General features: G+C 39.0%; 1 protein-coding gene across 1 annotated transcript in view; it reads left to right on the forward strand.

Moving 5' to 3' along the window:
- The first annotated feature begins 246 nt into the window (after window positions 1-246).
- Window positions 247-23,210, forward strand: part of LOC117410600 (N-lysine methyltransferase SMYD2-like) — a 28,218-nt gene continuing 5,254 nt past the window's right edge. The window contains exons 1-7 of the mRNA XM_034017268.3: window positions 247-672; window positions 3,746-3,809; window positions 13,322-13,432; window positions 14,573-14,633; window positions 16,849-16,973; window positions 18,816-18,883; window positions 20,226-20,328. Of these exons, the coding sequence (XP_033873159.2) occupies window positions 497-672; window positions 3,746-3,809; window positions 13,322-13,432; window positions 14,573-14,633; window positions 16,849-16,973; window positions 18,816-18,883; window positions 20,226-20,328 (708 nt within the window). The 5' untranslated portion in view covers window positions 247-496. The remainder of the gene's footprint in view (window positions 673-3,745; window positions 3,810-13,321; window positions 13,433-14,572; window positions 14,634-16,848; window positions 16,974-18,815; window positions 18,884-20,225; window positions 20,329-23,210) is intronic.

The raw sequence follows: 23,210 nt of genomic DNA on the forward strand, positions 1-23,210 counted from the left end.
CTGTTGTCAAGTGCCTTCTTTTTCTGATAGCAATTTCATCCAGTGCTATAATATACTGCATGGTAAAAAACACACATGCGTTGTAACCTCAAAATTATCAACCACAAGATATATACAAAAATGGTAAAACAATTAAAAAAAAAAATAACTAACAATAACTGGTCGCAGTGTCTATTTCTAGAATCTGAATAAACGGACTTTCACCTTATGAGAATTGTCCTCAGTAAGATTACGTACTGGCATTGTGTGCAGTGAACTTGACTAACTTTAGGACCCAACGGGATCCTGCAGCAGTTGCCTGGGCTGTTTGAACCTCTACTACCGTATGTAGTTCTACGCCTGACGCTGCTGTATTAAAGCAAAACTAGTAAGTCTAATTCTAACGGACACTGAACCTGATCTTTCCCCAACAAAAGCAAAAATCAACTGGGTGCAGCAGAAACCCCGTGAAAGCACCACAAGTCAAAAAGGGGAAACAGACAACTACATCAACAAAATGAAAACGGAGGGCACGGCAGAAGGAATCGAAAGGTTCTCAAGCCCTGGCAAAGGCAGGGGACTGAGGGCATTAACACACTATAAAGTTGGAGATTTGCTGTTTACGTGCCCGGCGTATACTTATGTGTTAACTGTCAGTGAGAGGGGGAATCATTGTGAGTTCTGCTTTGCAAGGTACGTGGCTGTGACTATACTCAGTTGCTCTTAATGTTATGTTGCTTAGCGTGTTTTCTGAAGAAAGATTGCACGCTGGACGGAAGTCATTAGGTAGTGACGGGGAAAGGCTTCCTGTTGGTCCTAACACACTTTCTGTTTTGCAATAAAAAAATGAATTCCAAATTAATTCCCCTGCAAGATTAAGCCAAGCATGAGTTTTTCTTCAACTCACTTAAAAAAAACTCACTGTGATACAATGTCCTGATATAAAATTAAATGCATCATGATGTTATGCTTAATGAATCGGAACCATGCGGTTTTATGAAATCGTACTGTCATTTTTCTTGAAGACAACTAGCAGTAGAAAATCCTCAAAACAAAGTAATCATATATGTAGTGGTGGGTGTATTATTTATAATATTAGCTGTAGAGTATATATTAAGAAAACGTTTTTAAGCAGGAAACGTGTAGCAGGGCGATTTACAGTTGTATACAAAAAATACATATCAACAATTACAGTACAAATAAGAGAAAGATACAAATACAATGACTTCAGACCTAATAAGAGCAAATACAAAACAAAGTATGATTTGATATCAGGGCAGTTCAAGAGTAGATACCAGTGCTGATAGTTACATCAGGGTTAGGTACGAGTACAGGTGAAATACAATATACTACAGATTGGGTTAAGTGCAGGATTAAATACAGTAAAATAGGGAGCAGATAAGTGCAAGTACATTAAAGGCAGAGTGCTATATTGTCCAGAAGGGAAGAGTTGAGTTTTACAGGTGTTGTCTGAAGAGGTGTGTCTTGAGGAGGCGCTGGAAGGTGGTCAGGGACTGGGCAGTCCTGACATCCATAGGAAGGTCGTTACACCACTGCGGGGCGAGGGTGGAGAAGGAGCGGGCTCTGGAGGCAGGGGAGCGTAGAGGAGGTACAGCCAGTCTTTTAGTGCAGGTGGAGCGGAGAGGTCGGGTGGGGGTGTATGGAGAGATGAGGGTCTGGGGGTAGCTGGGTGCAGTCTGGGCAAGGCATTGGTAGGCAAGTACAGTTCAGATTCACAAATTCAACAGCTGACTGCACAGGTCTGAACACACCAGCAATGTCACTTCCTATCAGTCTCGGATTTCTAGTGCAGTGATTGAAACATATGTGTAGACTGAACTAACAGTGTAACTTAAGACTAAGTATATAATTGCGTGAAATGATAGTAAAACTATTTTGGTATTTTATAGTAGAATATTCGCAGAAAGACGTAGGCAAGATCATTATAATTGTGTAGAGCATTTCCAAGTGACTGTGTTTACTTGACTTGGGTGTTTGACACTAATTGGACATTGATACAACTTTTATACTTTGTTATTAACAAATAACAACGCCTTTGTTATGGTTGCAACAGTGTTACTGGTTATTTTGTTCACCTTATTTTGTTGATATAGTAAAATATTTTTTTCTGAAATGATAACATTATTTATTATTATTATTTGTTTATTTAGCAGACGCCTTTATCCAAGGCGACTTACAGAGACTAGGGTATGTGAACTATGCATCAGCTGCAGAGTCACTTACAACTACGTCTCACCCGAAAGACGGAGCACAAGGAGGTTAAGTGACTTGCTCAGGGTCACACAATGAGTCAGTGGCTGAGGTGGGATTTGAACCGGGGACCTCCTGGTTACAAGCCCTTTTCTTTAACCACTAGACCACACAGCCTCCTGTTTTATGCAGGCCATTATTACCACCTTCAGAAATTTTCTCATCATGCGGGGCATGAGTTATTCCACTCTTGCAGGCATCTGGCACAATTTTCTCCATCACAGTTGTGGTTTATGTATCATCAAGCACAAAAGAAGGAAACTCCACATATTTTGGTACACTTGTGCTGGAATGACCCAGTTCAAAATCTACTTTAAAGTATTGGTAATCTGACCTGAGATGTTTATTTATGGTTTTGTAAATGTTATGTGTGTTTTGTTTTTCTGAAAGAAATGTGCTAATAACAATTTAGGATAATAAGCCTTGAGAATATTGCTATTTGTTAGTCATTCTGAGACTTTTAGGAAGTTAACAGTTCAAGAAATAACACAATATTATTGCCATGCAATAGGAAAATTATTTGATGCAATAAATGCTCATGAAAGGGTTTGGATTATCGCCACTAGAGCCCTTTTATTTATCCAGTGGCAGTTGCAATGTAAGCTTTCCCACAGTTCCCTGAATGTGTGTCTCAAGCCTGACCTAGAGAAGCTACACTTGTGTGTGTAGCAGTTCTGCCTTCATGTCCACCAAATATGTTTGAAGAGGCCCAATGATAATTGTGTGACTTTTGTGTTGTGAAATATCCAATGATGGAAAATTTCACTATTAATAGTTTTATAATATAGTTGCATTACAGCCCTCAGGGGACGTGAGTGTATTCAAGGTTGAGCTGATGCTGTAGATAATATGTTCGTTTTAAAGCCAGTAAATTATTCTGAAAGAGGACACTGGCGCACTGCAAACTGTAAACATTCCACAGGTTTTAAAAGAGTTGGTTGGTGGATGACTTTACAATATTTTGCACAACCCAGCTCTCTGTGGCCATTGTATAAGGTATTTAGGCTAGTTTCTGATGTCTCTTCTTGGAATATATGTGGAAGTTTATTTTTCAGTTTTCAGTACCGTGAGTCTGAATTCCCTCATACTTACAGAACAGCTATACAATTACCCCTGGGATATCATTCATTATACTACTGAAGAAGCCTTTGCAGACCACTGATATGAAAGGACACCCTCTGACGGCGTGGGGGCACTCATACCCTTCATACTTGTCTCGAGGCCCGTTTTCTCCTTTTATCCCGTATCTAAGGGCTAATTAAACAAAATGCTGTAACATGTGATAAAAGACAGACACTGCTGCCAGCTAACTAACTCAACATATTTATTGTTTTCTTCCTTGAGGGAAATTAAAAAGGTTGTTTTCACTTTTGCGTTTGAAATAAATGAAAATGTGTCATTACTGAGGATATGGTTTCCCTGAATACATGTTGTTTTGCAGTATCAAACCACATAGCCTGAACTCCCAGCATGTCTTTGTTTTTGTGCACTGCAGGAAAGAGGGGCTTTCCAAGTGTGGGAAGTGCAAACAAGCGTTCTACTGCAACGTTGACTGCCAGGTAAGAGAACCAGCATTTTGGCTTCTGCAAAATGCATTTCACCATCTCACTAACTATGGTTTTGTGGAATTTGCATTCTTTTTTTGAAAATAATATTGCAGTTGAGCTCCACTATTGACCTTGCATGTAGACCACACAGATGTGACATTCATCTAAAAGAGCAGTGTTTCTTAATTTGAGAGTTTATTATGCTTGGATGTGCAACAATTCAGCAGGTATTAATTACAACTGAATTCATCTTGTTAAATGTGTCTGAATTACACAACAAGAAACAATGCCTAGCCCTCATTATATCTATTTGCTTTGGTAGTAGTAAGATTGGATTGCTTGTGTCCATGGCAACATTTCAGCCTCCCTATGTGTGCAAGATCTCTGCATTGCATCTGGGGATTTTTATCCTGGGCAAGATTAAAAAAAAGAATTGTGTGGAGAAAAAAGTACATCTCCTAGTATGCAACACCTCAGTTTGAGTGATTGCCTCATAATCCAAGAATGTGGTTGCTATTGGATATGTGTCACAAAAACTGCTGAATTATTAGACACTCCGTAGAAGAGGTGGGTAGGGAACTTTATTATTAGAGTATTTTCTATGTCAGCCAAGAAAAAAGGTCAGACAAATTGCAGATCTAATGCAAGTGGGTTTAATAGGTTACAGTAAGTCATGATAGGCTATTGGAATTTAGTAGATGCTGTTTTATATTGATTGGTACTCAATGTCTAGATTACAAATTCCGGTACAGTACAAGACACTGTTTCATGATGTGTAATTAACAAGTTTAAAAGGTTTCTTCTGTTTTAATTAACAATGTCAACAATGATGACGAGAATTACAAGTAAAGGCACGTATCTGCTCACTATTAAATACATTATAAATACTCAACAAAATACTAGAACTGCAGTCATATAAAGGTAAAGATGTTCATGCTTCGTGATATCATTTTTACCAGAGTAAACTAATCATACACTGGAAATTGAAAAGTAAGATAGTATTACGTTACATATAAGATAGCTGTACTAAGAACGTTTAATGGGAACAACTTAACGATTAATCGACTAACTAACCATTATTTGGGCATGAAATAGTTTATTACATGCCTACAGGCATTAAGGAATTAAAATAAAAAAGAATACCTAACTGTTTTTAATCTGAATCATTATGATGCAAAATGTTGCCTATATTTGTGTACAAAATTGGTAATGAATAAGTTGGTGGGTGTGGCAGTATCTCCAGTCACTACCAAATACAACTTGTTTAATTTAAACTTAATGGTCAACTTGACATCTTTAATAAGTGTACAGAATATCAAAATGGCAAGAATTTGAACCAGTACCGAATGGAATTGTATTATGACTTGGCCAAAAGACCAAGAAGGGATTATTTACACTGAAAGTAGGGCTGTCTTTTTGGGGATAGGCGCCTAGCGAGAACACCAAAAGTGCAATCTCCCACTTTATTTTTTTATTTAATTGTTTAAAATGTTATGTGCAATATGTATGAATGCAATATGTTTGAATGCGCAATGATTAAGGCTACGATTTTGGCACAGTAATTTTTAATACATTTCACAGACGAGGTGCGGCAAAAAAGCAATAATTCACGGAAAGGTCACCAAATAATGTAGTTTTAGCTACATCAGCATACACAAGCTTTTAAATAGTACATCAAAACCAATAGATAAATTTAAATATTACTTTTGAGTATACAACACATACTTCAGACTCCGACATAATTTCTGGTCGGACTCGAGGATCTCTGACACTGTGGACAAGTCGTAATGACTTCATCTATAATCTTGAGTCTTTTTTGGAAAGCTGTACAGCCTTAACAGATCATCAAACCTTTCACCTGTCATTCTAAAACATGTAAAATATCTCTCACTGTCACATACCCGCATCTCTAATTAATGTTAGAAATTCTCCCTTTCGGGTTCTCTGTCGGTTGAGAGGACGGATGTACCAAGGGCGTCGCTTTTGATCTTTTTTAAACCTCTTGTATAAGAGGTACCAACTCAGCACATGTACTTAAATGTCAATTTATCCAATTTCGCAAATGCAGTCTGTATGTAAAGTATGCATAACAGCGGCGACAACTTTGCACAGTCAAAAGGGCTGCGACACGATGAGTCTTTCATTCAGCAAATATTGAAGCTGCACAGCTTTTATAGCTGTGTGCGCCTGATGCAGCACATTCATCTGCGACAGAAGTATGAACCAGGCTTTAGAGTTTTCCACGATTCTGAAACTGCGTGTTGTAAAGAAAGCCTCTGTAAGTCGGTAAACTTCTATTCTCCGATGCATTTGTTCTTCTGTCTTTACAGAAAACAGCTCACTGAGAATTGTTTTGTATTTTTACATCCATTTCCAAGATTTCACAGACTTTATTCAAAATCACGATTTACACTATTTCCGTGACCTCTGTGGCAAAATCATGTGCGTAAGCTATGATGCCAGTGCACGTCTTTTAAGCTAGTGTGAGAAGGCTGACCTGATCAAATATAAAAGACTAAACGTCAGTGTGAGGAATGTGGAGCAGAACTGAGAGATTGGTAGGGGGAGGTAGGGAGATTGGACAGCATATTATATCAATGTTAAGTACTCAAAGATCAGTTTCAATTAAAGTATGTGACCTTCTGCAGTTGGTGTGGAAAACATACCATTTCAGTCCAAAAAGTAAGTGTGAGTTGAAAGCAATTGGTGCTGAGTTAGGCTGTACAATTAGGACACCTTCAGCTGTAAAGACTGCGCTGGCTGCCTCATGTTTATCGGGCGTTGTCTGTTTCTTTGCAACCAAATGATGAGAATCTTGCTACTGGACAGGGACAATATACTGCTGTGCATCACCACATGGAGCACCTCTCTTCCACTTCCAAAAACACAGACATTAGAGGAAGAGCAAAACATGTTGTACAGGAAATGGAAAAACTTGTTTTTGTAGGGTTTTGTCATTTTTTACATGGTCTCTTCTCAGTGTCAAAGCTTAGCCTTACACTCCAAAAGAATAGTCTAATTCTTCCCCAAGATGTTGCAGCAATTCAGAATTGTGTCTTGACAATTAAGTATGAGGGGGAAAAGCAATTAAAAATTGCAAACTAGACATTTTTACAGCAAGTGGCTTCCCAACTAGAGCCAGATCCAAAGCAGCAGGGGCAGAGCCACCAGCAACAGATTTACCAGCATTACATTTCAGGATGTTAAACTTAAGGGCCCCACATATTGAAAAAACTGTTGAAATCACAGTTAGGGGGTTTGAGTACAAGTTTGGCGACGTGATTAAGCTTTCCACTGAGGAGAGGGTTTCAGGAGGACCCCAAATTATTGTTTTTCAATTTTCTGCCATGATGCATGGCTTGGGGATCTTGTGGACCGGTGATGAACAGTTAGAAGTCACTGAACTGGTATAGTGACCTTTTAGCAAGGAATGGATGCAGTTCACCCAGAATCGAGAATGCTTAAAACAATGGTCAAAGGTCAGTTTATGGATAAATCCTGCATTGGTTTATGGGAGGTCATGCTAACAAAATAACCCTTTTGCACAGATTTTAAAAATCTTTTACATTTAGTGAAAATCATGCCTGTGCTGCAAATATCAGTTGCCCAAGGTGAACGTGGATTTTCTGAACAAAACAGAATTAAACCCAAGCTTTGCAACTCACTTAATGTGCCAACTGTTGAAGCTCTTGTGAGAATCAGTGCAGAGGGCCGTTCCCTTGAAAAGTTTGATCCAGGGCCTTGTATTAAGCGCTGGCTTTCCTCAGGTAAAAGGAAACAAAGACCAAATTGCACATCCTGGCCAAGTGATGTAGATGTTTTAACTGTTGGTGACACTGACTCAGATTGTGAATAATAAGAAAGATTTTATAGTTGTATATAGTTCACAGCCTTATGTTAAGGCCAAATTCCAATTAGTTCAGAGTTAAAGAACACACTAAAGAACAAAAGGCAGAATTGCATGCAATTTTAAGTTCACTTTTATAGAATCAAAGATATAAAATGACAGCATAAGGAAGAAAACGGTTACAGCAGCAGCATTTGAGGACAGGTGCAGTGTCAGAACAGCAGATCACATGGAGGACAGGTGCAGTGTCAGAACAGCAGATCACATGGAGGACAGGCAAGGCAGAGCAAGGCAGTGTCAGGGAACATAGATGAACAACGAGGCAGCAAACTACTGAGTACAAAGATTACATTTCTGTTTTTGTATAATTTTAGTATTTTTCTTGTATTTTAAGCAGTTGAATATGAAAGTAACTAACTTGCTCTTAAAGTGGTGCCCAGCAATTGGATTTGGTGCCCCAAATTTTTGGCATAGGAGCCATTAGCTCCTAAGGCAAAAAGTTTGTCTGGAGCCCTGAAAAGACTTCCCTATGAGAAGGTAACATATTAACCATCATAGGACATGTTAGAAAACTGACTTTCCTGGTAACCTGGGCTCCACCCGCACCCCAGCAATAAAACAACATAGAACTAACAACTGGAGTAAATGAATGAATGAACATTTTATTTGAACACTTAAAAACATGCACAACACCTTTTACAAGTTACATCTACATCTCTAGTTACAGCTGGTTACATCTAAATGCAAACACAAATTACAGTGCTGAGGCGTCCTGCTCAGTGTGAATTAAAGGTCCTCTACCAAACGTTTGTGAAGTTTAACTGTTAAACTTACAGATGATTAAAATTAACAAAATATGTCGATGGCTTCCACTTTTACAGCCAGTGATTCAAAATGTCTGATCCTATGATAAAGGAAAATCAGTGCTTCAAACGCTACTATGATGTAAAAAATATTAGAACATTTCAGTGTTTCATTGGGGTTTACAGACGCTCATCACATACAACACTTTGTGTAGAGTGGTCTGCACATGCATGGTTTCCACAGGATGTGCAGGTTTGACGTACTTTCCTGTCTGCTTGCCGAGGACATAGGAAGCATCTGCGCTTGGCTGCAGGCTTCCTCCGTGCAGCATGCTGGAGAACATCAAGCAGCCCAAGATCCTCCATTGCACTCCTAACATTCTTTTGCAGTGCTCTAGGAGAAAGAAAAATCGAAGAAAAATCTAGCAAGTATTTCTCTTCTTCTGTCTTGTTCAAGGTCTTCATGTTCTGATTCTGGATCATCGTCTTGATAACTGTCCATCATTCTTAAGTCCTCATTTCCCCTTCCATGACCCCCTGCCTGTTGTTCAGCTTTGCGGTCGTTGCTCTGCCCCCTAACATGATCTACTACACCAGCCCTCTGGTCCCTGATTGGAACAATATTTTCTGCCTCTGAATCTGACTGTTCAGAGAGATGATCCTCCTCTTCAGATGTTGTTTCCTTGCCATCCAAGTAGCTGTCATCACTGCTTCTGAATATACCTTCATCGCTAGATGATTCTGTGTCACTGGCTAAAGTTAGACTTAGTGTTTCTGCAGTGGTGTATCTGGCCATTATTTATCCAAAATGTATATGATTTTCAGTTTCTATCCTGAAAAACAAAGATATAATATCTTTTACTCACCAGCAACAATTTTTGATATGCAAAAGATATATAATTGCTCTTTCCCATGTTGCCTATTACTCGGTCACTCCTCCATATCATCCACATCTCTAATCAATAGTTGCTGGATCACCTCCTGTCTTGGGCACCAGTCTTTCAGCAAGTTAACATGGAAAGTTTTCCTGGGCTTTCGACGATCCAGCATCTCAATTTCATATTGGGACCCTGCCATCGGCCTAGCAGTTTACTCTCCTTAGTTGGTAAACTTGCTGTCCTGGAGCAAAGGACCATGATCTGGTGGTCTTATCATACCAGGTCTTTTGTCTTCTCTGTGCTTCCATCAGGTTATCTTTAGACAAGGCTGACATCTGTGCCAGATGATCCCTCATCTTAAGAACATAACTCAAATGGAGAAAATCCTGTTGATGCCTGGGAGACTTTGCGATATGCAAACAATAACTAGTGTATCCATTGATCCCAATCCGAACCAGTACCCGTCACAAACTTGCACAGTATACTCTTCAATGTTGGGTTAAAATGTTGTGTGGTCTTTGTAGCCTTAATTCCCAGCAACTGGTAAACCTGCTTTAACTGATTGGACCTTAAGTTGGTATACTGGTCTGTGAGTATTTCCCTTGGTTTTCCTACTCTGGAAAATAACTGCAATAGCACAGAAGCAACCTGCCTTGCTTCCACATTCCTCAATGAGAAAGCCTCTGGATATCGTGTAGCATAGTCACAGATTACTAACATAAACCTGTTGCCTGACCTACTCCTTTCTAAAGGTACTACTACATCCATGACAACCCTTTCAAATTGAATCTCAGTTACAGGGAGGGTGTCAGCAGAGCTTTACCTGCCTTTCCCCCTGCATCGGCTAAGTGACACTGGGCACAATCTAATATACTCGCGCACCTCTGTATACAAGCCTGACCAAAAAAATCTACAAGCAATGTCCTGCCCATAGTACAGTATGAGCCAGTGCTAAAATGTTTTTTCTTAAGCCTTGAGGTACCAATAATAGACCCCTCTACCTGTCTGTTCAGAAGACCGCCTTCGAACACATAGTATTTCCCTTTCAAACTCACTCTTTTTTTTTCTCCATTGCCCCCTTACTCTCCACTACCCTCTGATAGAGAGGCTGCAAGGTACTATCTGCCTTCTGTAACTCTACCAGGTTATCAGGTACTTCAGAATTATTAACTGCCAAGGACTCCTTGGGCGACTCTAGCTCCTGACCTTTCAACACTACCTTTCAACTTTTCAGTTCATCGCTGACTCTTGCTTTTGCGTTTCTTAACGCTGCTCTTCTCCAGCTCTTCCCCACAAAGTGGCATGTCTTGCAAAATAACAGCCACCATACTGTGCTGTCTGCTTAATATGGCTTTACTGTCCACAATTATAACACATTACCCTGTTCTTCTCAAATTTACCAGTATGCATGGGAGATGTATGAACTTTACCAACAGGACCAACACCTCTTCCCAGCTCCTGCCCTGGCGTGCTAGTCCCTCGGGTGTATGGGTAGATCTTGTAACCTCTACGCACCAAGACGAAAACTTCCGCCAGCCGAGCAGCCTCCAAGGCTGTAGAGGGATCATGCTCCTTTATCCAAACCCGCACTTCCAAGTTGACCATGCACAGAAACTGCTCCAAGATGAGTAGCTCTCCTATGTCTTGCTTTTTGCATTTCTTTGGCTGGGTCTACTTCTTATACAGTTCTTTTAAACAAGCATAAAGCTCCTGAGATGTTTCTCCCTGCAATACCTCCATGGACCAGAACCGCTGATAGTTAATCACATATGTTTTCAACATGGCCTCTTCACTTTTTTATAATCCATTGTGTTCATGGCTACAAATGCACTTCGAGCCTTTCCAGTGAGTAGAGGCACTAGCCGTATGGCCCAGTTTCCCTTTTTCCATGAACAAGTTGTAGCCATTTGTTCAAAGGTAGTCAAATACTGTTTAATGTCATCTTTGTCTTCCAATCTTGGCAACACAGGCCTTCTCCAACCAAATATTGGTTCTCTCCCTGGTTCAACAAACTGCTTGATGCCACTGGAAGTGCTAGCTCTGCTGTCCTCTCTTCCTCCTGCCTTGCTTGACCTCTCTACTTTAAACTTACCAGAAAGCTCTGTCATCCATGGATCTCTGCTGCCGGATGTGGATTGCTCTGGAGCTTGGGCCTCTTCCGTCACGTTGATTGCTGCCATCGCCCCGCCTTCATTCTCCTTCACCTTCCGGGGGATGTTTTGCTAGCATGCCACTGACAACTGCCACTCTCCAAACGTCACTTCTGGTCAAGATGGTCAGTTGTATGCCTCCTGCTAGTCAATGGCTGATCCCACTACTGCCACCAAATGTAGAGTTAGCCAAGAGGTCTTGTAGATGTTCAATGCGGGAAAGCAGGCTGACAACAGAAGTTAGATTTGCAACCTGAAAATATATATTTTTTAAGCAAACAGAATAGAACAGTACAACTCAAACTCTAAACTTTTAAAGAAAACAAATATAGTTATGTACAGCTAAGAAGAAAAAAATACTCCAGAGTGCAGGATTAATTATATCTTCTTTAAACAAAACCAGCATGTAGGCTTAGTCAAGAACACACTTCTCTAGCCTCTCTACAAAAATGAGCTCCTCTTCTCTCCAACCTCCCCCCTTTTATATCTGAACTCAGGTAACTCCTTCCCTTGGAACCAACAAAGAATTTAAAATATCTACTAAACTACTCAAATTTAAATGCAAATAAAGAGTAAACACTTAAATAAACAATCCTAAATTATAATGCAAAACAAAAATAAATCCAAAAACTAAAACTTAGATTTTCAAAAAAAAAAACAAAGAAACCCTGCCTTAGTTAGGTAGCCCAATCTACCTTCTACAACAAGACATACAGTAAACTAATGAGTGGAGCAGTGTGGAGTGGTGGTTAGGGCTCTGGACTATTGACCGGAGGGTCGTGGGTTCAATCCCGGGTGGGGGACACTGCTGCTGTACCCTTGAGCAAGGTATTTTACCTAGATCGCTCCAGTAAAAACCCAACTTAAAAATAATGTAATTGTATGTAAAAATAATGTGATATCTTGTAACAATTGTAAGTCGCCCTGGATAAGGGCGTCTGCTAAGAAATAAATAATAAAAATAATAATAATAATTCCACCTGCAGCATCTATACAGGACTTACGGTAACACAAAGGTTATATTAAGCCCCTCTACAAAATGGCATCTCTCTGCAGCAGCAGCAGCAGCAATGTCCCCACACAGTGCTGCTGGTGTAATCGCCATTAACAAACCTTTACAAACAAAAGGTTTTCTTTTCTTTAAAACATTTTGTAGTTCTCTGTTTGTCTTCCTTTATATCCACTTCAGGTACCGAAATACTGTTGTAAAATGTGCACCTTTTTAAAGAGAACAGCTTTCAGCATTCAGTACAGTTCTTTTTAAATTACTAACCATTTTCGTTTTTCCTTTTTCTTATATATTTCAACCTGCTTCACCACCCCTCCACATTTACAGGCAAGTGCATATTTTTGTTTTGTTTACATTTTTCTCTTTTGTTTATGCCAGAGATTTACACTGGTGAAAATCACAATTTACATCCACAATAGGTATACAATAATTGTTTAAAACAAAAGTCCTTTTTTAATGTCCAAGGCTGTAGTTTTTATTTTGTTTGGCTGGGGGCTTGCACCATCACACCTGTAGTAAATTATTTTTTGAGAGCATTTTGTTTTATAGCATTATACTTTTGTATACTCTTTATTCAGGTCTCAGTGTTGCATTTGAAACAATGACTGAAAGATCAGGCCTCAGCTTTGGTGTTGATATGCACCAATATATTAAAGCATTGATAACCATTAACAGAAAGGATTTGTGTCTTACTATGTTTATAAGGAAAACAATTACTGTCAAGATTGCTGACAATTATGTGTAGGTTGTAAGTTAACTTGAATTGTCCAGAAATCATAATCTGTTCTTTTTCTAGCCAAATAAAGTGTTTTTATTTTTAATTTTTTTCGTTTGCAGAGAGGGGACTGGCCGATGCACAAGCTAGAATGTTCATCCATGTGCATTTTCAAGGAGAATTGGGATCCCTCAGAGACCGTCCGGCTTACAGCCAGAATCATTGCCAAGCAGGTGAGGGGAGATGGGGGTGTTGAGAGAGCTGCCAACAGTACTCTCCAGCAGTCATGGACACAGTGGAGGAGGCTGACTTTGCCAGTTTGAGAAAATTACACCTTCCTTTGTGCAGTTTCAAAGACAATTTCTTCTGTTTCAAAAGGGGTCGGGATTCATTTTCTTATTGCAGGAAGAATCGAGTGAAGAAGCTTAGGAATGTGTTTTTTTTCAGTGCTTTAAGTAGACATCAGACAGCTATATGTAAGGCCCTATTAGTCATTTGGTTTTGAAGAACATTGACAGGAACACATGAAACATTGCTTCTGGAATTGGAGGCTGATGCCCTCCAGTTACTCAAAGAACAGGTTTCTTCAGGTTTTCTCCAGTAGAAACTGGGCTAAGAACAATCAGACTTTTTTCTTATAGCCTCCTTTCATGGCACATTTTATTTTCCTCTTTACAGTATTGGTAGAACTTGTTGAATGTTTTCAATTGAATATGACCTCCTGAAGTACATAAAGCAATATTGCTAAGTAATTGTTTTGAAAGTCTGTAATTTTAGGTTATAAATATTCATTTGAACACAGGAAAAGAATCCAAAATGATACTTTCTGTACATACTGTGCAGTATCTCAGGGCACCTGAGACTGGTTCTGCCCTTATAACGTTGTTGTAGATCTTGAGGTCAACTCGGTATCCCTGCTTAATCAACCACAAGCTTTTTGTGCAAAGCTAGATAGATTGTTGCTGTTTTGCTCTGTCAACTACTAGGTGCTAAAGACTGAGCTAAACTAATTTTATTCCCCTATTTTATCTCCCCATATTAGATTGATTTAAACCGATTAAGGCGAAAGACCAATTAAATGTTTTGAACCACAAAGCACTATTTCTGAATTACATTTACTAATTGCTAATGTATAATGTGTATACAAGAGGAAAACGACTCTGAAAAGCTTGTTTAATATCTTGGATTGAGTACACAATTTAAAAGCATTTCAAATCGATACAGTTTAAAGGATTAAAGAAACATCTGTAAGTAAATTAACAGGATTATGTCTCGTGCTAAATACGTTGCTGGGAAAGAAATTGAGTTTTTTTTGTCTTTTGCCTAGGTCTTTGCTAAGCTTTCACATTTTTTCCTATTTTTTTGCATGGTAGAAAACACAGATGGAAAAAACAGCATCAGAGAAACTTCTAAAGGTGATCGAGTTTGAATCACGTAAGTATTCTAATAAATGTTTTTTGCCAGCAGAGGGTGAAAGGCTGGTCTGGGGGGGTTCTCTGTACTACTTTGTTTAAGTAGTCCACCTCCCACTCATAGAATAAGAACGAGTCAGTAATGTTTAATTGCAGTTCTACAGATAGATGCAAAAATGGCAATTTGAAAAGTGGTTCTCCAGATATATGGAATCATGTGACTTATGACATGCATACATATATCCCCAGTGAGAGATAATAAGCAGATCTGACAGCAGTACTTTGTCTTTGCTGGCCAGAGCAAATTACACCTGGAAGAAACACCTTGCCACCTGACACTGAGGAAGGTGTAATAAAACTGAATATAGATCACAAATGGTGTCCTGTAGCAGTGTATTTCTTTTAGAAAGCTTCAAAGGTGAATTACTAAGAACCCCTTTTTGTGATGCATACTTGGGGTACAGTACACTCCATGCCCCCTGGTGCTTTTAAGTATCTGCTTTAATGTTTAAAAGAGATCAATTTGGTACTGCAGTAGCCCATTGCATTTAAGAACAAAGGCCATTAGGAATCATAGGGGGGACTTTGCTATGATGAAAAAACACAGTAAGTTTCTTAATCACAGTCAACCTGCATTGGGTTGCCTTGAATGAAGTCTAGTCTTAGACTTGGGACTGAAAAAAAATACATATACTGTAATATATATATATATATATATATATATACAGTATATCAGTGTGTCACATGTTTTACATGTGTCTTGAGAACTGCTTTTCTGAATTGTGATGAAACTTGTTTTTTGGCTAATTTCTATAGACAAACTTGTGGATTACGGAATGTAGCTGACAAGTTATAGCTTTTGATTGTTTGGGCTAAGGAACTGCTTGTCTGTGCGTTTGGGAATTCTTATGAGATGCTATTATTCATTCTGTGGCTGTAGGTCACAAAGATCTACTTTTTCATTGTACTGACACCGGTAATGTCTGAAGATTATTAATGTTACTGTCATACCTTATTTGTGTTCCTTATGCTTCACAATTGGTTGTGATAAGGGAAGTGCTGGTGTCTGTGTTTGATGCTGGCCTTTGGCTACAGCTCCGGATCGTGTTAGTTAATAGTCTTGGAAAACAAACAAAACAAACAGTTTACTAGACAAACGAACAAACACAACACTCACGTTTTTATCACCAGTTCTCCTTTTAGGTTATTCTAACCATTTACAAAGTAATAGATTACTTTCACTACGACCCTTATTTATACCCTCCCTCATGACCCCTTGGTTAACGAGCGCATCCACTCCTCCAATCCGTGGATGCCACGCCGTTTCCCGTCCGGGTCATTGAGTTCGGGTACCGTAGCTCCGCCCTTTTTCTAGATGGCCGACTTCCACTTAACCCTGGGAATAAACTGTCATGCCATTTAGTCCAGGGTACTCTGTTCCCTTTACACAGCACCCTTGCAGGTTGGGAGGGAGATCTAACACCAAGAATCATTCGATTTCTCACAGTAGCACACACAAGCGTTCTTTAAATATCCATCCTTATGCAGTGCGCCTTCCCCGACAACCTCAGCAGCCTCCTAGCAGGTCTCTAGGGAGCACTTACAGGTCATACACCTAGTGGACCATGATGATGTCTTGTGTTAACTACAGAGAGTTGTATGTTGTTCGTCTTAACTGATGATGGCTATCTATGATTGCTTGTGCTGTCGTGCCCCTTCCACTTCTTGTAAGGGGGTGGGAGGGAATGCAGAGTTAGGGTTAAAAACCCTAACATCATAGTTCCGTACTTTTGTCATTTTAATATCAACCCTAACTGATGCATTAACAAGGTTTTTTGCAAATCCATGGCTCGGGCATTTTTTTTTCTTCCTGAACTTTAACTACTACGGGTTTCTTTAAAACAAAGCACAATACATTCCCCCCAAAAAAATGGAACTTCCGAATTAGGCCACGTTTGGAAAAAACACAGAAACGCGTGTCTGTTGGCCTGGGCCGGTCAGCACCAGCCCGACCCGCAGTGGAAACGAGGCAATACACGTTTTATACTGGATGCTTACAATATTAAACAAAGCCACTCAATAAGATAACAAGTTAACAAAGCACTAGGTTGCTTTGTAAATCCGACACATAGATCCACATAAATCCTGGGTGCTGTAAATGATTGCATATGGAGAATACTATTACATTAGTGGTATCACGGTATCCAGTACTGTAACACTTCTCCTGTTTTATTTAGATCTGGAGAAGCTGGATAATGAGAAGAGAGAGCTGATTCAGAGTGACATTGATGCCCTTCATCACTTCTACTCCAAGCACTTGGAATACCCAGATAATGCAGCTCTGGTGGTGCTCTTTGCACAGGTACAGGGGATACTTTTTAGTTTCAGCTTTAAATGTTGGAACTGAGCCTCTGATGTGGGTTGATTCCCCCATTGTTGATGCCTTTTGAGTTTGGTGGTCTGCCCTCAGCCCCCAGGCCCAGTTCATGTCATATAACCACCACTCAAGACGGAATGGCAGGAGTAAGTTCAGGTTAGGATTGAAGTGTCCTAACTGAGCTACTTTTCAAGGGGAAGCTTTTATACATAGAAATATAAATAAGAAATCAACCAATAACAATAATGGATTTGTCAAAGTTCCACTACTACTTATGTGGTGTATAGGCAATGTCACTCTGCACATTAAACATTACAGCACAAAGATACTGTATACAATGTCCTTTCACACAGCTTGAGAAGCGAGAACCATTCAGGCTTTGCTTTGCTTTGCTGTTCTCGCACCCAAACTGCACAAGATGTACAATAAGAGACACCCTACACACATTATATTAACTTTTATAAGTGTGTATTACAGGCAGCCCTTAACTTGTTTAATTAAAGTTGAGTTTTAGTTTTCTCTGCCATGGGCTAAAGAGACATTCCAGGGAAGGGACCATTCCGATCTTCTCTGCCTGTTGGGATTGGGTTCACTCTAGGGGAATCAACTGTGTTGACTGAAGTGATGCCATGTCTTTTACCCATAAAAGGAAATGTTCTCCTCAAGAGAGACAGTTGGTGCTTAACATCTCCTTGCCCCTTGTGCAGCTGGATAGTTTTTAAACCATATAGAGCAGCCAGTACTTATCCAAAACATCAGATGAGTATACAAGTTTCATACATACATTTCATGTACTTCATTCTGAGATTGTTTGTTTGAATTTTTTTTTTTAAATCATTACAGGCATCTGGAATTATTATATCACAGACTGGTGATGATAATAAATTATTTTATAGTGAAGTCTTAGATCGTTATTTAATAATTTTGGATCTAGGTTTTGCAAATGATCCAGAAAAGACGACCATGCCTTAAAAAAAAGGGATGTTCTTAAGACTATATGGTATTTTTTCCAGAGAATGCAGCTTTTCATCTCTCTTAACCATCTCCCGAGAGGGTTGTTTTTCATTTTTGCATTCACATGCTATATATTTCTTTGCAACTACCAATGCAATTTTACAACTACATTGACATTCACCAGTCCAGTCTGGTAAATCTGTGTTGTCTCCCAAGAGCGCCAACCATTGAACAAATTGTTATTGCTGGTATGCTATATAGTCTGGAAATAGTGACCTCTTTTTCTAGTTCTGTTAGAGTTCTTTTTTGTAATTTTCCACCCTGCAATTGTTAGTCCTCACTAGGGAGCTGGTTTTAAAAAGGAAATTCAATTAGTTTTCTAATCATTTAGCCCAGTTGTTGGGATCCAAGGAGCATCGGTTGTTGGCTTTAATGTTTTAGAGAAACGATCTGCTGTGCTTATTTCTCTAGTAAAATGGAAAAGCATGTTTAAACCCTACCCTTATCCTGTGTTTAAATAATTTGGTATTTGGAATGGAGTTTTTGAACACCCAGGGGAAAAAACATGAATTGCATTGCAGTTTTAGCTCTTCCAGTTTTACCATCAGCCTAATTGGTCACACCTAAACAACCCATCAGGAAGTATTGAAGAACAGCACGTCTACATTAGAATACAGCTGAACAGCATGTCTACATTAGAATACAGCTGAACAGCATGTCTACATTAGAATACAGATGAACAGCATGTCTACATTAGAATACAGCTGAACAGCATGTCTACATTAGGATATAGCTAGTGAGATACTGTAGTCTCAAGCAACAGGTACATAACCCAGTGCAAAATATTTGCCCCTTGTCCTCCCTCCCTCCCAGGTCAATTGCAATGGCTTTACAATAGAGGATGAAGAACTCTCCCATTTGGGCTCTGCTGTTTTCCCAGAGTAAGTTCAGATATTTTTTTTCCCTTTCTTTTAGGATTACATTTTATTCCTAGTTTCACAAACTCTAATTAGCTCTAAACTTGAACTGCCTAATATTACTTTATGTAATCCAATTAATGCTAATCTGGGTCTGTGAAACCACCAAAAACTTTGTAATTTATATACAGTATGACAAATAATCAAAAACTAGTGCTTTTAATTCCCATTTTAATCTTTGATTTGTTCCAACTTTTCTTTCTGCAAAACTATTTGGAACCCTTCTCCACCATTTTTTAATTGTCTTTGGATTTGTTTAATAGATTTAAATAGTAACCATTTCCAGGTTTATTGGATTTATGTTTGTTTCTATGTGAATAATAAGTGTTTATGTTCAGAAAGAACCAGGGGCTTTAATACATAGTTGGCTATGTTTAATCGTGAAATAAGCAATTTTTTACCATGAAATACCGCCCTATCCATAACTGAACAGAGTTTAACCTCCTCTTCCTCCGTATTCAGAAACATCTGACTTCTATAGATTTTATAACAATTTTGTGTAACTTTTGTGTTGCCAGAGACGCACGGCATAAGTTTTTTGGAAAGATCTGAAAACATAGAATCAAATGTTAACATCTTATGCAACACTCCAAGGTGAACGCTTAGTTTTCTCAAAACATTTCAGTGCTTTTTTTTTTTTTAGAAAGATATTGGGGCGGGGGGATTCATTTTGGTAAGGAAAATATTCACCTCCTCAGTGTTATTTAGAACTACAGTGCCAATACGCATAAGTTCTGGTAAAGTTTGCAGTACCCATTTTTCTCAACAGGGATCCTGAACCAATATATTAATAACTTGAAGCTATAGACTGTAGAGGCTATAAAACAACATATAGAGCCCAAAAATCGAATTTATTGTTGGATCTCAAATGTATTGCATTTGTGGAAGAAATATAAGGAACTTTGAATCCTTTCCTTTGATAAAACAAAATCTTGACACTTCTGCAGGAATTGATATTCTCAAAGCTTCCCCCTGTACATCTATCCTAATGCTGACAATCCCATTTATCCAGATGCCTCGGGGCTTTTTTGATAACATATTACTTTTGGAGAATCTATAATCCGGTAGTTGCTTCTGCATAAAAAAAAGAAGTATCCTTCATGTGACAACATAATTTATAGGGTCTACTAGAGGAGCACTTAACATGCATTTTAAAACCCTTTATCTTTTTATATTTCATCATGACAGAAGCTTTTATGTATAATATTATTTGAAACCTGGGCACTCATTCATCTTCTAATGGTGTTTGAAATTCTCTTGTTTTCTCTATGATTGAGAGTTGACCTATAATTTCTCTGTGCTCTAGTGTTGCCCTGATGAACCACAGCTGTTGCCCCAACGTGATTGTCACTTACAAAGGGACCCTTGCAGAGGTCAGGGCTATTCAGGAGATCAATGCTGGAGATGAGGTAAGAACCATCTCTTTTGACCTACACTGCCTGGCCACTTCGTTAGAGCCCTAAATTAGAGTTCTGGGTGCACGTCAAGCAGGTGCCACAGTAGCAAGAACAGTAATGTTGATATTCTGCTTCAAGACATCAGTCATAAGAGTGTATCGGCAATAGCAAAAAGATGGGAAAGTGGTCACTAAGAGACAGCTGTGGCAAACAGTTGTGACTGACAGACTGTCCAGTCTGAAATATTAATGACAGAATGGATTAACATGCCTCAAACACCTTCCAGCACCTTGTGGAGTCCATGCCCTGTCATGTCAAGGCTGTGATCGGGGCAAACATTGGCCCAACCTGATGTTAAGTACAGGTCCTAAAAAAAATGTCCAAGCAGTGTATGAACTGATGAGTCTGTTTTTCCCATTTGAGTGCAACTGTACAGGGCAAAGGTTTCCAAGCTAGTGTCTTAAACACAGAAACCTTTGTTATTTGGAACATATGTCCTATTACCTTGTATTGCCTGCAGAGGTCACATTAAGTGTGCCTGCACTGCCTTTTACAGTAGATCCCTTACCATTTGTTTCCGGATGGGGACTGGGGCAACATATCTTGGGGTGGGATTTATGCCACAAACATTTTGTTAAAACAGGACAGACCGTGAGCATGTTTCGAGCTTTTTGAGATGTGAATAGATAAAGCAAACTTCATTGTTCATAAATACAGCACTTCATTGTCTGTAATATAACTGTCAGGCACAGTCACCTAGTAATTAAGGATATAAAAGCTAATCATCTTTGTATTGTGCCTCTATCATTATGATGAATCTATAGAACACTGACTTCATTTATATATTTAAAAAATGTAGGCCATGGTGGCAGATTAACCTAGCAAACATAGCCCAGAGGAATGTTATCAGAGTGAACATTTTACAAATAAATGTCTCAAATTTCAAAATTGGCGAAAGTATATTAATAGTATCTGCACCCAAGGAACTGCTTTTAGACAACCTAAAAGTCTATAAAAAGCTAATGAAATATATTCATTGAGCTCCCTTGTAAAAGTTTACCATTGCTAAAATTGCAGCAAAACGTACAAACTGTCAATACATTTGAATGCTTGGCATTCCTTCATTGTAATAGCAGTATTTTAAACTGATACTGAACAGTGTGTGTTCCTTCCTTACCTTTTTCCTTTATGTGGTCAATTTTAACTTTTGAAGTGTTGTTTAAAATGTTTTAGTAAATACAGACGTGCTCAAATTTGTTGGTACCCTTACAGCTCATTGAAATAATGCTTCATTCCTCCTGAAAAGTGATGAAATTAAAAGCTATTTTATCATGTATACTTGCATGCCTTTGGTATGTCATAGAATAAAGCAAAGAAGCTGTGAAAAGAGATGAATTATTGCTTATTCTACAAAGATATTCTAAAATGGCCTGGACACATTTGTTGGTACCCCTTAGAAAAGATAATAAATAATTGGATTATAGTGATATTTCAAACTAATTAGTTTCTTTAATTAGTATCACACATGTCTCCAATCTTGTAATCAGTCATTCAGCCTATTTAAATGGAGAAAAGTAGTCACTGTGCTGTTTGGTATCATTGTGTGCACCACACTGAACATGGACCAGAAAAAGCAAAGGAGAGAGTTGTCTGAGGAGATCAGAAAGAAAATAATAGACAAGCATGGTAAAGGTAAAGGCTACAAGACCATCTCCAAGCAGCTTGATGTTCCTGTGACAACAGTTGCAAATATTATTAAGAAGTGTAAGGTCCATGGAACTGTAGCCAACCTCCCTGGGCTTGGCCACAAGAGGAAAATCGACCCCAGAGTGAACAGAAGGATAGTGCGAATGGTAGAAAACGAACCAAGGATAACTGCTAAAGAGATACAAGCTGAACTCCAAGGTGAAGGTACGTCAGTTTCTGATCGGACCATCCGTCGCTTTTTGAGCGAAAGTGGGCTCCATGGAAGAAGACCCAGGAGGACTCCACTTTTGAAAGAAAAACATAAAAAAGCCAGACTGGAATTTGCTAAAATGCATATTGACATATGGGATCCTTCTGGGAGAATGTCCTTTGGACAGGTGAGTCAAAACTGGAGCTTTTTGGCAAGTCACATCAGCTCTATGTTCACAGACGAAAAAATGAAGCTTTCAAAGAAAAGAACACCATACCTACAGTGAAACATGGAGGAGGCTCGGTTATGTTTTGGGGCTGCTTTGCTGCGCCTGACACAGGGTGCCTTGAATCTGTGCAGGGCACAATGAAATCTCAAGACTATCAAGGCATTCTGGAGCGAAACGTACTGCCCAGTGTCAGAAAGCTCTGTCTCAGTCGCAGGTCATGGGTCCTCCAACAGGATAATGACCCAAAACACACAGCTAAAAGCACCCAAGAATGGATAAGAACAAAACATTGGACTATTCTGAAGTGGCCTTCTGAGTCCTGATCTGAATCCTATCAAACATCTATGGAAAGAGCTGAAACTTGCAGTCTGGAGAAGGCACCCATCAAACCTGAGACAGCTGGAGCAGTTTTCTCAGGAAGAGTGGGCCAAACTACCTGTTAACAGGTGCAGAAGTCTCACTGAGAGCTACAGAAAACGTTTGATTGCAGTGATTGCCTCTAAAGGTTGTGCAACAAAATATTAGGTTAGTGGTCCCATCATTTTTGTCCATGCCATTTTCATTTGTTTTATTATTTACAATATTATGTTGAATAAAAAATCAAAAGCAAAGTCTGATTTCTATTAAATATGGAATAAACAATGGTGGATGCCAATTACTTTTGTCAGTTTCAAGTTATTTCAGAGAAAATTGTGCATTCTTCGTTTTTGTGGAGGGGTACCAACAAATTTGAGCACGTCTGTATGTATTTGTTCTCTTGTTTTAACT

Source organism: Acipenser ruthenus, chromosome 6, assembly GCF_902713425.1.
Source record: "Acipenser ruthenus chromosome 6, fAciRut3.2 maternal haplotype, whole genome shotgun sequence".
In the NCBI taxonomy this organism is placed as follows: domain Eukaryota; kingdom Metazoa; phylum Chordata; class Actinopteri; order Acipenseriformes; family Acipenseridae; genus Acipenser; species Acipenser ruthenus.